Genomic DNA, 18,877 nt, shown 5'->3' with positions numbered 1-18,877 from the left:
AATGGTGTCCGCAGCAACACTCCGGGTACACTTTCGGAAGGCCAGACCACTTTTAATGGCAGGACGAAAGCCGAGCTTGTTAAGTTGGGCATAAATGAGTGGAAATGCAGCAGCAACACCAGCAACTGCGTTGGGAAAAATTAATTTGCCATCACTCCGCGAAACGTGAAAGGACAACTGGACTGGACTGGTGCTGGTGCTGGTGCTGGTGCTGGTGGTGATGTCCCTCCGTCTCGTAAAAAGATGTAAAATAAGGTCTCTGAGCGCGTCGCGTCTCGCGAGAAGAAATGAAATGCGACAACTCCCCCCGGTGCCAACGTTCTCCCAATTATCCCGACCTTCCAATACGAAGCACCGTAACTGCATTCACCCAAAAGTGGGTGGTGGGTGGGTGGCAGAAGAAGAAGGTTAAACCTATGCAACGTTACCCATTCGCTGGCGCAAAAAGGCTGGCACCGAGCATTCACCGCGTGAATCGCGATCGCGATCGCGAATACCAGCGAGTGTCGATCATCGAGAAGATGAGACACACACACACTCACCGTGACACCCTCTGCGCGCTCCGATTCGAAAATAGATTCCCCGGGCGAGCGATGATAACGCGATTCCGGCCCGGGAAGGTGGAAATGGTTTTCGCGGTAATTGCTGCAATTTGCCAGCAACCGGGGTCAACCGACCGAACTCGATAACAAGCCAGCCTCCCCTGACCATCTGATCCTCTTCTTCTCTGCTCCGTACTTTTTGCATCGATCGCTGGATGTGCAGCACTGGATGACGATTGCACTTTGCCATCACCGGCAGGGAGGGAAGTTCACAAAAATGATGGGAAAACAGATTTTGCGATTCCGATAAAGAGTTCGCACCCGGGCCATTGTCAACGATCTGGCGTGATCGCGAGCCGCGATTGCATGCACCGCACCACGCAACTTTAGTGGAGCGAGTCAGCGAGAGGAAAGGGAAGTGCCCACCAGGGACAATTAAGCAGCATGATTTTGGTTTTCCTGCTACTACTTCCCAAGTGATCGCTTCTCTTCCCTCTCTTCTCTGTGTGTGTGTGTGTGTGTGTCAGTCGGTTTCGATCGAGCGGTCGGCCCCCGGGACCCATTTCGGTGAATGAGAATCGGTTTTTAAGAGCCTCTGCTCTCAATTGGATCGTAAAAATTTCAATTTCAGCATCCGTCCAGCAGCAGGGCGCTCGGCAACGCGGCAGGCGGCTACCTGGCCTGGCCTGGCCTGGTGCGTCATGCGCGCCGTGCTCGATCTGTTTTGTTCCCGTTTTTTGCTGCTTCTTCTACTTCTTCTTCGTCTGTTACGAGGCGATCACCGGGTCTTTAGGTTCGCATCTCGCACACTTCGTCCCGAAAAAGCGACGATTCTCATCACGAAGGTAGGGCGACCACGGAGGAGGTGTCTTTGTGTTCTGCTGTGTATCATTCCTCTGTCTTCGTGCGTGTGTGCGTGTGTGTGTGTGTGTGCCCGATCGTACGGACACTAATTTTCGATAATCTGTAAGCTTAATGGCTGGCTCGTAAAAACTCGACCGCCATGTGGCCAAAATGCCACACAAGTGATAAGCAACTTCAAGTGACGTAGGACGGAAAAATGGCGATCAATCTGATCGATCTCGTCTGGTGCTTTACCTAATGAGTGCCATGTGTTCAGTGATCAGGTGCGAAAGGAAAAGCGCTTTTCAACGATGCCAGGTTGTGTCATTTCCCACAATTCTTGACAAAGGTCCCTCGCCGAGTTGAGGTGCTTGAGTCTGAGTTACTGAGGTCACCATCATCGACGCATCGACGCAACTTGCGTCGAATTCCCCTCGCGCGATCGCTCGCTAATCACTTGGAAAAGCCTCCATAAGCCTTACGGAGCACACAACGGAAGCACTATAAACGCGTGTGGGGTCCACGGTTGATGTTGCTGCTGTTGCGGGCACTAATTTGTCTTTCCTACTTCTGATTTCCTGGCCGGGGACTTTGGCTGGCTGGCTGGCTGGCTGGCTCGTTGGCTGGCGACAGGAAACCTGAAACCCTGAGAACCCCCTTCTATCCGTGGTCGTGGACAGCCCACGACCGCACGACGACTCGCACTGCAGGCCATCGAAATGGAACAACATCATCACCTTACCCTCACCCTCTTCTGCACCTGCTTTCGCCGGGTTTGTGCGAATCGCATCCTCGCCGCGTGTCACACGAAGGGGGAAAGAAGGGACGATCGCAGCAGTTCCCATAAAGCGCGCGTTCAGAGCACTCACAGTCTCGACTTGTTCGTTGTTGGGACGATTAATTTTAAAACAGAGTCGTATATCGTCGTTCCCGGGAGTACCGTGGCTGTTTGGTCTTGTGGGCAGGAAAGGCAACAGAGGGAACAGATCCCGTCTCTCCGGCTCCGGATTCGACGTCGAGCGAGTGAAGATGATCACGAACAATTATCTCGCTGCGATGCTGCTGTCAACTTGTGCGCGCACGAGCGATTGGAGTCACCTGATCGAGCCGGATCAACTCGAGCAAATACAGGGGTCCCCTGTATTCGGAGGAAACGAGGTCGAGCAGTCGCAAACCGAACGGTACGTTACCGGTACGTGTGCGTTTGCTACTGCTACGCAGTTGTTTTCTATCATCCGATCGACCGATCGACCGGCCGGATGGCCCCTTATCCGCCAAGAAGTTCAATTAAATTAAAAGTTTCTTTTATGGGTCCAGGTCCAGGCCCGCCAAAGAAGTCGTCGCTGCCAGAGGGAAGGGTTACAACACTTTGGTCATAAAATGTGTATTAATCGATAAAATTAAAGCCAGTACCCGACTGGTGGATCCGCGGTCCTGGATCGGACTCTCTGTGGGATCGTCGATCCCGATTCCCTGCTTCGGAGTTCCTGTTGACCAGACGACGCGGCGGACCTTATGGAAGATGCGCACAGGATGGGCATCTTGGGTATTTTGTGCAAGTCTGTCATTCCCAGACAGCGCTCCACAATCGGCAATACGGGCAGCGATCGTCAAGTCTTACCAAAGGTACTTCACTCGCCAGTAAACAAGCTAAGCAGAAGAAGAGCATCAGCAACCTTGCCGCGCGCGCCCGGACTGCACACATTGATTGGTTTTATTTGTCCTAGTGATCACGCATAAAACTCTCTTCTACCAGCCCTCCCTCCCTCCCGGGGAGGTAACTACACGGTTTTATGGCACCATAAAAGATTATTTATAAACATCTATTCCGTATTTCCACTGATTAGCGCCGGCTGACTGGCCTGGCCTGGCTGGCCTGGCCGGTCCCATTGCGCTTGCTTGCGGTTGCTCCAAAACTAGCCAACTCCACGAGCTCCACGAATGAAAGACTCCGGTCAATGGGGGAAAGGGGGAACCAGCAGCAGGTAACGGCTGGCAGACAGCAAGTGTCCGTCGGTCCCGGAATGGGAATGCAGCGATTTGTGCTGTGTGCTCGACACATTGTAATATGATCATCGGCAAAAATATGGACACGAGAGGCTCTGGGGAATGGGGACCCTAACCTAACCTGAACCCTCGTCCTGGTCCTGGTCCTAGTCGTCTGACCGATTGCCCGAACGGGTGGAAATGGTGATTTATGACCTGTCACGGACACGTACAGCAAAGTCGCGCCCGGACTCCACCGGTCTATGGCTTCATCTTCGGTCGATCCAAAGGAACTTCGGAGTTGGAGTCGGAGTCACTGGCGCGCAAGTCCGTGTCCGCGAACAAAGAAGTTCGCGAAAAGGTTAATTGACCCGCCGCTTTCCTGGGCACTTTACTCGCGGCCCGATGCTTATTGATACACCCCTTCCTAGGGGCTGGTCTGTAACAGAAGTAATACGTTTGGCACACACACACACACATAGGGTGCTCTAGTGCTGGCAAGTAGTGCCCCTGGTATAGGTACTATATGCATTGCTGCAGGCCAGGCAATCCGAAGTGCTCCAAACTATTGCAACACTTACAACGTGGTTTGGCCCCGTTGGCCCCCGGGTGCATCCTTTGCATCGAAATTAATTAACTTCAATCCCGATGATGGCCAACAACGTCCAATGTGTGCTGGTGCTGGCAAAAGGTAGTACACGACATCAGCACGGCCGTTACTTTGTGTTGGATACATCATGTAACGTGCCTAGCGGATGAAGCTGTACCACGAATTATCACTCAAAATATCTCGCCAGATCTCCTCTCGGTTCCATTGAGTAGTGCATTCAATCGAACTACTCCTGCCCCCTGGAAGGAGAATATTGCACGCGTACGAGCATTCAGATGGGGGTATGTTAAATGTCAAAGCTGGTACAAGATGATCGAGATCGAGTTGTAGAAGTGATTGTTGTGTTCCAGGAGCACAGACGAACTGTGGTCCTCAGTAGTACGGCAGACAACGTTCACTGAGGAACGTCGTACTTCAGTTACATCCTATCTCGCCCCGATCGGCTGCAATCTTTTACACGATCACCATTCACCTGCGGGCTGGAACTTAGAACCTGGTACGCCTGTTGCTACACCTGTCGATGCCCTTACACCAGGCTGCTGGCATGATCCACTTTCATCGATATCACCGGACGCTATCAGCTATCAATTTGTTTGAACAAGCAGCGAACAACTTCTTTGTGTGCATAGGAGATTTACGCAGAGCGCATGGGGCGAGCGCGCGCTCGCGAACACGCTAACGGCCCCGCAGCAACACACCATTTATCCTCGTTAACTGCCTCAAATAACACCCGGTGGCGAGTGTGGTCAGTAGTGCGCAGGGCGCAGGAAGGTCCGTGCGCCGTACAAGGAAAGGTGCTGCTGTTGCTGCTGGTGTGGCGCGTAGTGAGCACGATCATCATCACGATCAACCCTAGCTATCTCGATGGTTTTACGCTTCCAGCAGAACATAATGTACACTCATGGCCGGTGCCGATAGCGAGCGGAAGATAGTGTTAACAGATATTAATTTATTATTCAATTAACCGCGCACGCCTCCAGCCCATGGATGGCCCCCATTACGCCATTATGTTACGGTTGACGACGAGCGGCGATTGTGAATTAATGTGCGCGTGTTACTGTGTAGCGAGTGTGAAAATGGCATTTTCCAGCATCCGGTTGTTGTTGCAACATGTTTAGAAACGTTGCACCTGCCCCACGTAGAACTTGGAGATGGACGCGAATGCGAATGTAGTGGATAAACAAAGACGAAGGATATGTTAGTACCGGATGTCCGGGTAAGGAATGTGACTGAGGTCTGTACATTGAGTAATCGGACTGATAGAATTACAATTCTACATTTCTTCCCTCAAGATAGCTTCATTCTTCAGCTCCCGTAGGTTCTTTGACTCATCGGGGCAGTGGTGGGATTGTGGCACTGGAATAACCGTTTGCAAGATAAAGCTGTGTGAATGTTTCTCATCCCACAGCTATGAAAAATCTATTAAAAAGACTTTCATTAAAGAGAATCCTCTGCAATGCTTTTGCTAATCCAAAAGTCATTAATTGAAAAAGAGGGTTTGGGACAATTCTACGCAGATGATGCTTTAAACATGTAACGTTAAAATGTACATAAAGTCTGTATAAGTTTGAATTTTGACACACGTTTGAATCATTGTTGTTTGCTTGTTTAGATTAAAAATTTGCCAAATTTTTGCCGATGGAATGCGAAGGGCGAAACAAAATTTTGCACACTCTCCATGAAAACAAAATTCGACTAGAGAAAAAACCGTAAAATTAATGAAATTTCTGAACTCAACCCGAATTACCATATTTAATCGCGCTTGGGGATAAAAATGTAACAAATACTCGATCTCTACATAAAAAAGTGAGTCGAATAGTTCTCAATAATCCTAGAATTTCTTAACGTGATTCTAGAAAAAAAAACCTCAAGATTAACGTCATCATAATTAGGCACATATGTTTATCAGAAGGTTTGAGGCCGTATCATGGCAGACAATAGACAAATAGTACCATGGAACACAGCTTGATTGCCCCAATCTGTCCAAGGAAGGTGTAGTATGTCGTACATAAGAAAACGTTGTTACTGGTAGGTGTATGCGATACCTAACGACAAGTTGAAGAAAAACTGCATCTTTCAGCGATCGGCATTTCTAAACAACATTTTAATGGTATTATAAATAAAGACCCTAGTCGATAACGTCGCTCTAATTTTACAACCTTATCGAAGAGGTACGAAGATAATTTCCATGTTTGCGGATATAACGTCACAAGCTATCTGCTAATGAGGTTGAGTTAATTCGACTCGTTTATCCGTCTCGTCAAATCGCTACAGAAGAGTAGTTTGTAAGGAACGTTTCTTGGTTGTGAATGATTCGATGTGATAATTTCTTGAAGTTCGTGCAGAGATATTTTATTCCAGACTTTTATAAGAGAGTATAAAGGCCAGATTCTTTTAATGCATGCACGGATTTATGGGGTTTTCTTAACTGGCATGATAACAGGATCATTTACATGGTGCTGATCTTTAACAAACCAAAGTTTATTTCAACATGTCAAAGTTTTTTTTTTTAACATATATAATGACGGACGAGCCGTATGTTTAACATGTCAAAGTTTATCCTAACAAAAGTGAATGTTAAATCTGTTTAATTTGAAACAATACAAGATGAAGGATCTTGAAACCCCAATATATTAATAAAAACATTCCTTTTACTCGAAAAATTAGACCCACAGACAGTTAAAGACATGCTTTGTGAACCGGAAACTAGCTATGGAGCTTCCTTGTAGAACGCCCAACAACCATCGGTGCACTAATTAAACCCCATGCTAGTTGTGCTAACGAACATTAAAAACGGAAACCAGCCAAACAGTCGGTCGGAAGCTGGCAATTTTCCGAAAACAATATTAGAAACGATCCCCACATCTGACCTCTTCCCCTGGGTTTGCCCTCTAACTGTCCTACAGTTGGCCACGTTACGCGGCGTTAATTTGGAACAATTACGATTAGCGCCACCAACTAGCAACACGTGAGCTACTGAGCCTTACCGTTGCATAATGGTTTAGTGCAGCGTCCAGCCCTGAGCCTTTCATGCCCTGAGCCCTGACCGAGACCGGTAGTCCGTCGTCTTCTTGGGAAAACTTGCGGTGGAAACGTATTTTGTGATGTTTCACTTTCATTTGCAACCACTGTCGCTGTCAGCGCTCTTCATGGCCAAAAACTGCGGCTGCAGAGAGGAGAGTTCCCATTTGAGTCGCCATTGAGGGCCCCTCATACTTTTACTCGAGTCTCGAGTGCTCTTCGGCGGCACTGGTGCTCTCTTCCCAGAGGCCCTGTCGCTGCTATACCGCTGCACGGCAGATGCACGGCAAATGATTAATGAGATTTCGGGCTTTTTCGTCTAATTTAATTTGTAGCTTCGTATGTCGATAGCAAATTCAGACCTGGGGCCGGCCTACGATCAATCCCTCGGTTCGGTCGGGTTGCCGGCCGTCGGTGGCCGTGTGTACTTGAATTGATACTCTCGAGAAAGAAAACTCATGATTGTATTAACCTAAATTTTGATAAATTACGCTTTTCCCTCTCAGCGCACCACACTAGCACGCGTGTGCGTGTGTGTACGTGTGCTATTGCGTTCGATGAAACTGAGGCAAATGCAATTTGAACGGTTGCGCCAACCACCATGAGCCTCCTGAAGCTGAAGCTGGAGAGAAGCCGTCGCCGAGTCTCCTATGTAACGCTTTCAAGGGCTTTGGAAAGTGGAAGCGACCGGCGGCATCTCCACGGTGTCTTCTCTCTGTCCGTGTGTCTGTGCCTTAATGAAGCTACATGCAGAGAGCGCACAGGAGCTGAAGGCGAGAAGAAGACGAGAAATATAGAAAAAAAAAAAACGCGTTCCAGTAGCTAATATGCCTCCCAGTGATGCGATCTGCGTAAAGTAAGTCTGCGACTTGGGGCGATCACCTGAACCAGCATGGTTGCGACATTTTCCACCAACCCCTCCAGGGGAATACTCATCAGCAGCAGTACCCCCGAACCACCCAAAAATGGGTGCAATTTCCCATATGAAATAGACATCGGCCGCAGAGCCGCAGAGCCGCAGAGCGTTTCGCAGCGTTGCAGGATGCGAAGGTGAATCGGCGCTCGGCAATCAAAAGTGAAATTAACGCAAACCTCATCAATAATCATCATTACTCTAATTTTACCCATTATTCAACAATTACCGATACGATTCGGCTGGAAGGCACCGAGAGCGAGAGCTGGCTGGCTGGCCTGGCCTGGTCTGGTCTGGTCTGGCGCCCTGACGGCTTGACGCACGCAGAGAGCAGCGGAGGCCGAAACTAGGCTTTATTGATGCATCCGGCCGTACGATCGGTGGTGGCGATCGAATTGGATCGCGTACAGCCGTAGTGCAATCGCTGGCATCCCGTCGAAAATTCGGACGTCGGACGCCGGGAGGAAAATTATCCCTCAACTAACGCACTAGGCAGCCAGCGCCAGGCCGTGCGACTAATCCAGAACCTTTTTTTTTTTTTCGTGAAAACTGTTGCGCCACAAAACACAGTCCCGTTGGTGGCTGGAGGAGCTCGAGCGAATTTTGGACCATTTAAAGACCCCAAAAGCTGCTGCTACCCACAAAAAAAAACAACAACGGGAGCAATTCCCGACGGAGATTTGATGCTGAATCCACTTTTATGGCTGGTTTCAAAAGGCCGCAACCTTTCCACCTTTTTCCGGTCCCTGGTAGGTGCATTGCTCGAGTGGAGCTCGAGTTTTATCACCACCATCATTCGCTCCTCGGTTTCTTTCCTTGTTGCATGCTCCATGCTCATTTACACTCATCATCATCGCCACCACCACCAGCACCACCACTGACTCTCAACCACTGATTGGGCTATTATTGATCATAACAATAATCCTAATGCCATCATCATCTTTTTGTCAGTCCCATTTGAATAAGGGCTGCCGGGGGTCTTTTTTTACTCTGGAGGGATGACAAGCTACTGAAAGGAGGAACTCAAGCGATGACAAGCGTTACAGCTACCGCCAACAGTGTAGCCTTCACAAAACTCTCAAGTTCAGTCCAGCTCATACACGCGCTCAATGTCGTGGTGCGCAAGTTCAGCGTCATGGTCGTAAACAACAAAACAGGTCAACACACAAACTGTAACACGTCCTCCGGGCGGACGGACGGACGAACCTCGGACGAACTCTATTGAACGGTCAATCATACTCGGGACTCGGTCTCAAGCTTCTCTGCTCCGCTGTGCTCGAGATCTAGTGTAAATAAAGCAATCATTGGTTGGTTGGTTGGAACAATCATGGTGTGATATAAATCTGTCTCGGTCGTGGTGCCCGGTTCCAGGATCCTGGGAAGAGAGAATGATAATTGCAGCCACCACAACGGTAACTGCTCAAACAGCAAACAGGGTACGCGGTAGAAACTGATTTAACGACATCTGGATGGAGCTCATTACATAGTTACTACATTTCATTACAGGCCCCGCTGGTTGGTGGTGGTGTTGTACTTCATGAGTTGCTTACATGCTATTAGTCGATCAAGTGGTGGTCCTGGTGGGCAACATAAGCACACAACAACAACAACAAAAAACGCAACAGAAACTAGTCCAATGTGAATGCGTTTTGCGCAAAACCCCTCGAATGATAGATTGTTCCGACGGGTTCCCTGATCGACTTGGGTCGCGTGAAAGCGTTCCGACCGTCGTGACCTTCAGTATCGACCCGATTCCATCGGATGTGTGTGTGTATAAGTACAGCATTTAGAAACGATTTATGTTCGATCGGAACTTCGATCACCGAGGCTCTTCGACATGCGATATCATAAAAAGCAGACTAACCTTTGGGCCTAACCAGAACACACTTGGCGTTCGCTTGGCGACCGTGCGCGACCAAAGTCATCGTGAAGATCACCATCATCATCGTCATCCTCGTCGTCGTCGTCGGCAGGTCGTCGCCACGCAAGTCACAAGCACCAAGGCGGCGGTGGTGGTGGTGGTGGTGGTGGTAGATCGCGTAAATCAGCTCAAGAGCAAGGTTCTCACGTCAATTTGCGTTCGTATTGAGGCACTAAATCGACACGGTAATAGCGAGTGCTCTGGTCGCGGCGGGTCGAGGGAAAGGCAGAAGGTGGAAGAAGCGCCTCCATCGAGCGGGGTAGAGAAGTGTGCTACTGACCGCACACACATGTGTCTACGTGTGTGTGTGTGTGTGCACCATCGTGTAGTCAGTCGGTAAGTCCCCGATGGTGTCCACGCGATATACTGGCCCCTGCCGGAGAGGAAGGGGGAGAAGATCCGAACACAGGACCGCGCGCACACAACCGGCGATCTCGACGAAACAAGATCACGAAACACACTCTCATTTGGCTCTCGAGAGCCGCGCGTCTTCTCCTTCTCTTCCTCGTCCATAGGTACTTCTGCATCGAACCATCATGACTTGCCGCCGCCGAGAATCTCGAGTGTTCGAGCTGCACGAGAGGCCTTCAGACTAACGAGCCCCCTGGCGCACGGTTCCACGCGGACGATCGATCGATCGCTCGCTCGTTCCGATCGGATCGCTCCGGTCAAAAGATCGATAAATTCGACGCAAGGTAGTCGCGTTTCAGGAACTGTAATCGCACATCAAACTCGATTCAAAACGAGATCGATCGATCAATAAGTGAGGAACGGTTGTCGGTTGTCAGCATGATGTGCATGCCGATGAGATGATGATGATGGAAGGGAGGAACTGGAGAAGTGGAGTGCCCAGTGGAATGGAGGTAGTAGTACGAGTGCGATTGCGCTTGTTTGCCTCTCTCGATGATCGCTCGGTGATCATAATCATCATCATCATCAGCATCAGCATCCTCCTTCTCATCGGCCAACGAGCGTTGCAGTGTTTCTGGTAAGCGTTATACAAGGTTTCGCAACATACTGATGCCGATGCTGCTCGAATGCTTAGGAAATTGTACTTTATTTGGATAAACGTGGATGCACGTTATGGGAAACTTTTTAGTTTTCGGAGAATTGGTTCTTCAAAACCTGTCCGTTTAGAAATCGATGCTGCAGGTTTAGTGTCAGATTTACTGTTAGGGATGTTAGGAGGATCTTCACTTTTACAATACCATATATCTATTGTTTTTTTTAATGTTTTGGATCCGATTAGTAGTTGAAAACATCGTAGTTGAAATAAAACCTACTTATAAATGTTCTAATTTGAGTAAAAGTCACCTTCATCTGTAGGTATCTAGACTGTACAGCAAATCTGTAGGATTTCTATAATAAATTCACTTTCTTGGCTTCCTGTGAAGTAACGCAGACATTGATGACATTCTTCAATCTGTGACATGAACTTTGTCCATCTGAACTAACAACATAACCGTATACTATTACGTCGACATAGATGTCGACATATTATCGACATAGCCGCTCACCACGAGGTGCTTCTTGAAGTGTTGCGCAAAACAAATAAAATAATTTTAATCAGCTTCCAGCCCCCTTTCACCCATTCTGCTCTCCCTCATAACTCATGTCCTAATGTGATCCGAAACCCCTAGCTTTGACTTCAACTTCCGAAGGCGACAGTTGTGTCGCCTTGCAAACAAACGGATGCCCCGAACCCGGCCACAAACCGAGCCGGCCAATGCGGCAGTCTAACGGAGCACGCCGAAACCAATCATCAATCACAGCATGGGAAGCGATAATTATCACTAGCACCCAAGCAGCACCGAACGGCGCAATACCCCCCCTTCCTCTATGCCCTTACGGGGAACCGTACCGTAGGCCGTAGGAGTTCCTGGACGAAGGAGGAGGAAGAAAAAAAACAAGGTTTACAAAAGCGCATCGAACGGTAGCCAACCCATTAAATAATTTGACGTACTGCGCTCGGGCTACATAAATCTTAAACGCCTCAGCGCAAGCAGGAAGCGATCGTCCATAAATCATTCGACCGAAAACCGACCTGCTGCTGGAGCACCCCTCCCCGATCCCACCTCGGGGGGTGGCCCGGGTGTTGTGATGCCAAAGGGGGTTAGCATACGCACACACACGCACACACAGGCACGCACAAACACATGTCTCATTATGCACCCTAGGTGGGTGCTTCATTTTATCGCGTGCGGGTTCATAGCGGTGCTGATGATGATCTTGTTATAAAAAGAAAACAAAACCAAAGGCCCGGTACCGGTGCTTGGGATCAAAGGAAGAGCGAAGCTTTCGAAGGCGCTATCCACCAGCAGCAGCCCTGTACGCGGCTCCCTGTCTTGTGCTTTTGTGTTTAAACGCAAATTGTTCCCCTTACAAATGAACTGCTAATTGACGCGTTTGACGTTCCGTACAGTAAGGAGGTTACGGAAAGGTGTTCCGATCTTCGTTCTCGAATGTGTAGAGATTGGTTATGACTCTTCTGTAGCTTTTTTATTAGTTGAAGATTGTTTGTGAGTGTAGTGAATGCACTCTTGCAGGCATCCTGTAGTGGCTCACATACGGTTCGTATTACCTATCGATGTTATTGATGCAGGATTGATGCTTTAGTGATATCCTTTGACATAATGATCAATCCATTCTATCAATCAGGGCTTCAGGCGCATCAGTATTAGATGTTAGTTCCTATTTTAAGACAAAGGCAATTGGTATGGTCCGAAATAATACGAAAAGGGACTGTATAGTAGTAAATATTGCCCACAGTAATGATCCCTAAATGGTCTTCTGAAAAAAGTCTTTCTTTGCTAACCATTCAGTTGACATTTTAGAGCTCCTGATAATGATATGACAGAGTCAACCGACAGATTGACGTGTTCGTCGATCATGTCACCTACAAATGACGTCAATATTCGGCCTCATATTTTAAGCTTTCTGAAAATCTACAATTTTGTCGACAGGTGCTTCGACGTACCCTACAGACGATCCATATACTGGCGTAAATAAACTTGCATGCGGGTATTGATCAATATTATTGACCGTGGGGGGCCGCTTTTGACCTGCGCATCTTCAATTGGGTCGATTAGTTCTTGTCGGATATGACAGATTGGCTGACGAAAAGGTGGCGTGCATCTTGAAGTCTGCGCAACCGACATGAATAATGATGGTTATTGATTCAAATTAATCAAAACATGAGTGTCAATCCCCACACACACAGACACACGCACACACTGATTCCACTGATCGAGCCTGGTGTCTGGTGACGACCAAAAACCCGGGGATACGATTTCTGTGGCCAGCACGATCGAATCGATTGGTCGCATCGCTTGATTTAATGACCGAACTGGTCACACTAAATTGGTCAATGTTACAAAAAGCACACCTTGGCCCAAAGTCCAGCCTCCTGCCGTCAGTTTGTGTGTGCGTGTCCGTGTGTGTGTGTGCCGGTGCTGCGTCATGCAACCTTTGCGGAAGCCTAAGTAGACGTAGTATGTGTGTGTCGATGTACTTCGAACGCGAAGGCGACCTCCGGGAATAAAAGGCTCCCTTCTCGATCACTTCTCGGCTGTCGACACGCCGCTGGAACGCAACGCAGAAGTGTAATTTGTTCGACCATAAATTGGATCAAAAACATCATCAATCAAACAGTTTCGGGCACCGGAGGGCCACCAAGCCCTCCTCCCGCGGCGAGTTCGATCGAGATGAGCTCACACACTGCTGACCTGGGCCTGGGCCTGGGCCTGGGCCAGGGCCTGGGCTATGCAAATCGGTCCACACACACACGCACACACACGCACGCACGCTGGCATCGGGATCGCCGAATTTGGACTCTGGCTCTCTGGCGGTGCTATATAATTCGGCGTATCCGACCCTCGCTGCTTGCTCGCCGCTGCTGCTGCGATGTTCGCGTCGTCTTTTTGGAGAGTTTCTTGAGGCCTGATGCTTCGTTTGTTTCCTTCTTTTGCGTAAATCAGCCGTGACGGCGACGAGACGAAACGAGCCGAGCTGACCATTTGTTTACCTTGAATCCACCAGCACAATTATGGTCTTCACTGGCCAAAAAGGGGTCCGGGGGTACTCCGGACCTGCCAGCAGCGAAGGCTACAAACCATCGCGGAACTCGCGGAACCAAGCAGCAAGTGCTTCACTTTTGACCGCAGCAGGAGGGGGCATCTCGGGACCTTCGTATAGCACCAGCCCGGCGTGATACGTCCTCCCAGCGTGATCAGCAAACAAAACGGATCAAGTACGGCCCCCGGCGGCCGTTCACGGCGCTAATTGCAATCTAACAGCTCAAATCATCTAATTGAGCAATTACGCTCCAGTTTTGCGAGGGATAATGGGAGTAGTAGAGGTAGTAGTAGTTGCCTGACCGGTTCCCCGGATTTGGTGGACTCCAAAAACCGAACGCGGAAGCCACATCATAGTGCAAGGACTTCCGTTCCGTTTGGCGCGAAAAACGTAAACTCTTGACGTCTTGACTTGACACCTTCTTGATGTTATGACCTAGTCCGACACTAGCGCATCTCGCATGAATTCCACGATCTTCAGATCGACTGATCGCTTGCAGTTCTCACGGAACCGTACGGTTCATCCTCGGTTACAAGGTGTCACATAGTTCAAAGCACGGGCTGCCATCATGTTTTATCACCAAAACACTAAATCTTAATGAATCACTCGCGCGATGGGCTTCAGCTATAAATGAAGCAATTTCCTTTCCGTTATCTTTGCAATTACTGGGCTGCATTGGCTGCCTTGGCTGGCTGGAGCGTGACGAGCGACACATGAGAGACCACGGAAAGACAAAAGCCATTGGCACGCAAAATGGCTCGACTCGACACGGAAGTGACTCCAGGACGTCGTGGCGACCTCGACTCTGACGCGACCCGATCCCGAGGTGATAGCTGCGGCGGATGGCATCCCGATCGATCGATCGATCCATGCGGCGCATGCTGCTGTCGCTGTCGCTGCTGCTACTAACAACCTGAGGTCCCAAACCTTTGGCACCGTGTATGCACCCCTTTCCCTTCTTCCGCCCCAAAACCGTAGACCCATAACCCAGGCATCACGTGAAAGTCTTCCATAACTATAAAATTATTTCACCTCGTCGGCCGCCGTTGGACACACGAACTCTCTGGGGTCTTGGGTGTCTGGTTTGCTCTGCTCTGATCTCGAGCGCTTCTTCAAGGCTCCCCCGGGCGGCGGGCACCCAAACGACTTCTGCTGTGACTTCTGCGCGGAGTCGCTCTAATGATTGTTCATAAAAAGTGATGGCATTATTATTATTAAACTGGCACGTTTCGCCAAGGCACCGTGCCGTGCCGTGCCGTGCACCAGCAGCACCAGCAGCAACAGGCCCTAGACTCTGCTGATCTCCTTGAGATCTCCTCACCTCGCGCTCTTCTCTTTCTCTCTTTTCCCTTTTGCAGACCCCTTCTCCGATGGTTGCGGATGATTTTTGCGCAACGTTAGTCCGAAGCCACGACGTCGAGCAATATGCGAGACGAAATTCGGGGTTTCCCTTAGGTAAGGGAGCTACATTAAATTATCACAAGAGCGGACTCAAGGTGGACACCCCCTTTTTGCGTTTTGTTCCATAATGTCGCGTTAACCCGAGGGCTGTAATTTTGTGTGGATCACACATTGATGGAAAACTTTGTTTGGTTTTTGGGCACTGCCTTGCGACCGACTGTGAAGTCCGTCGTTCCATGGCCAGTTCGTTCCGTTATCTTCTTCTCTTTCTGTACTTCTTCTTCGTCGTCTCGCTGCTCGATCCCACTTCCTGGTCCGGAGCGGTGTCCGATTCTGGTGCGATAGCCTTGACATGACCCAATGACGGGAGAGAGAGAGACGAGAAAGCTAACACACTTGAGCCTCTCCACATTGACACACATACATGCTGCGCGGCCCCTTGGGTTGGGACGCAAACTATGCGTCTTTTGTTTTTCCCACCGCCCCGACGACCCATCGGACCAACTTTATGCTGATTATCGGGAGCACAACACATTCGGAACCACCACCTCCGTCCGGACGACTCCTTCGTCTCGATCGCCGTCACCAAACTTGACCGATCGCGACCGCTCGGTGTATGATGAAGCCGTCGATGCCGATGATCGACCCGCTTTCGGACGCCGCACATCAGACGGCAATCGGGCACCACTTCTCGCTCCCCGCTCCCAGGGCTCCGGAGGCCTGAGGATGATGGCTGCGCGCATGATGGTCATCCTCAAGGTGAAAAAGGTGTTCCGCGTGGAGCGAATTACCGCGGCACCCTAAATAGTGGACTCACCTCCTCCTTTCGGGATGGCCGGAGCGGACGGACGCCGAAAGGACGCACCCCGATGAACCCGATGCTGGTGCCATAAAGAGGTTATAAATCCTTATAAAGTTATATTTTCGAGTAAACATAAAATTTTATAACTTTATTACGAGGTTTGCGCGCTTCGATCAGTCAGCTAGGGGTTGTTTCGATGCTGGTGCTTTTGGGCCGTGATCCCGTGGCCGAATGGTCGAGGTGATCGTGAGGCGAGGCGTCGAAATGTTGCGCGATTTTTCTGCCAATTTCTTGGCCAAATGCCGATCGATGGTTCGAGTTTGCTTCTTCATTGTTTGCTCTCTCTCGCTCTCTCTCTCTTCTTTCTCTTAATTTGGGAGTTTAATGTTTAATTTTCTGGTGTTTTTCAGGTGTTTTGTTTTATTATTTTAGCCCACGAGTGGGTTTGCTACTCGTGATTGAACCAATCCACCATCGACCGATTGATTACCGGGCGCACCGCACTGATCACTCGTTCCATTTTGCGCATCATGCGTAATCGTCGTTTAATCAACCAAAGTCCATCAACTCGGGAATGGTCCACTGTACTGGTGAGTAGCCAGTCTGGCGGCTTCGAATGTAACCGACAACAGAAGTGGACTAATGACACTTCAATGTAATACCTCATATATAAAGTACAGTTGGATAAGATGTTACGAAATCTCTACATTTTATCGGGTTTTAGCTGATGTTCTGCGCCAAAAGTAGATCTCGCTTGGGCCAATTTAGTGATAAGAACAATACGAGGCATGGAATGTTGACTTTGATTGATGAAAAACCAACTTGGCCTGCCCTTTTACATGTTCCAGGTGCAATTGGACAAAGGAGAAATTTGAGAAAATTGCACATGCTTCTGAAAGTTTCGAGCCACATCAAAGAACAGGTGAGAATGTGGTACATTGCTTAAATTTGAAGTTAAATTTGAAGTTTCAAAAACTCAAATATTAGTTTAAAAAGTCATAGTTGTATTGAACATGCAACAGTCCATCTCAAAACTAACGATGAATCAGGTTAATGTAGAAGTAACACGTGAGCGGATAGTGTCACTGACAAACAATTCTGAATCCTACGTAGTCTTTGTCGATTGATTGGGTCCTAATTCAAGACGCCTAACTCTCGATCATTGCATTCGAAGATGGAGCAACTATAAACTTACTCGGCACTTTGGATCAAGAAAGGATATTTGCTCAAGATTGTGACTAACTGGAACTGGACGAGGAGGAAGGTATTCAGTTTTTGTTGGTATAGAGTTGGTATATAGCTTTTGAAATTGGCAGCCGTTGTTACTAACAACAAACAGGAAGAAAATTGATTGTAATACACCAAAAAGTCCTTTTCTTATAACGAGAAGAGCTGTCTATGTCTAATATTTGGCCCAAATTTACGGAGTAACTAATACCCCGGCAGCTGCGAGTACTTCAAGTATTCGTCTCCATTCTATAGTGTTTAAGCTTACCTTGCAACCTTCACATGTAAATGCTCCGAAATGAAATCCTGCAGCTGGTTCTCCACACACTTTGCATTGTTGATTCATCTGGAACAGAAAGAAAAGGGTAGAGTTTGAGATTATAAATAGCCTTTCCAAGTACTGTTTGTTTCTTAAATAACATTCCGTAAAGGTAGAAGACTTCACAAGCCAATGTCATCCCCATCGTCAGGTCAAGTCACAGCCAATCTGTCATTCACGGGAGGGTGAAAGGAACCCCCGGGTAGAGCAGAAGCTTAATTTTGATGAAGAGACAATTATCGAACCATCTTCATCGGTTTCACAAGTAGGCCACATGGCAGGACTAAACCGCTGGAAGCTCGTACCACCGGACAGTGGCTTCATAAATCAATGTACGATTTTGCCATCACCACCGCCGAGTGTCGAATGATTATAAGATGAAAGATAAAAATGTAACAGGTTTACGGGGAAGGGTAACGCTGTAACGCTTTCGCAAAACCCAACGACCTGATCAGCGAACGACCGTCTTACTTTAACCTTTTAACCTGATGATCAGTAGCATCGAATGATGATGACATCGCGTCGTGGATCCCGGTGCTATGGGACATTCCTTCAGAGCGGGATTGGAGAGAGGATATCGTCGTTGTGCAATTTATTCCGTCACCAAGTCTTTCACTTTGCAACAAATTGCCGGCCGCACAAGTGTAGAACAATGTATAATGTCTGCGCCCGCAAATGTCACTCCGGGTTCGCTACTCATTAGGTTCGATTTGGCTCGAATCCTGACGGCGCATCCAATGAGCACATCCTGTCTCAGGGGGAGGGGGAAGAAGAGCCCCCCCGCGGGGGGAGCAGACTTTCACCACCGGTGCGTCTAGCACTCCAGCACAAGGTACAAGAAGAATCGTCTGCGTCTGCGTCGTGTGCGTCGTCCGGCATGCGTGCGAAATGAGCAGGAATAATAATTACCAGGAGACGTGCGGCGTGTGCACCTCACGCGGTACGCTCTGTCAACTCTCTGTGCGTGTCTGTGTGTGTGTCGTTTCGTTGCGACTTAGCTCAGCGCATCGCGGCGCAGAATCATTACAACCTCATTACCATTCATGAGAGCAGCTGCTGCGCACTTTGAGCGCACAGTTGTAAACAGTGATGTGCGCATTTGTCAGTATCGTCGCGCAAACGTCAGTTGCGATCGCTGACGCTCTGGAGCAGAAGCCTGGAGCCGTGGGGCTGGTGGTGGTGCGCATCACCTTCCACTTGTCGGTGTACGATCAGGCA

General features: G+C 48.9%; 1 protein-coding gene across 1 annotated transcript in view; it reads right to left on the bottom strand.

Moving 5' to 3' along the window:
• Positions 1-18,877, bottom strand: part of LOC125956161 (protein embryonic gonad) — a 74,506-nt gene that overhangs the window by 9,224 nt on the left and 46,405 nt on the right. Inside the window, exon 3 of the mRNA XM_049687772.1 lies at positions 17,609-17,686. Within this exon, the coding sequence (XP_049543729.1) occupies positions 17,609-17,686 (78 nt within the window). The remainder of the gene's footprint in view (positions 1-17,608; positions 17,687-18,877) is intronic.

This window comes from Anopheles darlingi, chromosome 3 (genome assembly GCF_943734745.1).
Source record: "Anopheles darlingi chromosome 3, idAnoDarlMG_H_01, whole genome shotgun sequence".
NCBI classification, from domain to species: Eukaryota; Metazoa; Arthropoda; class Insecta; order Diptera; family Culicidae; genus Anopheles; species Anopheles darlingi.
The sequence above is the reverse complement of the archived record's forward strand: the minus strand, read 5'-3'. Positions and strand labels throughout refer to the sequence as shown.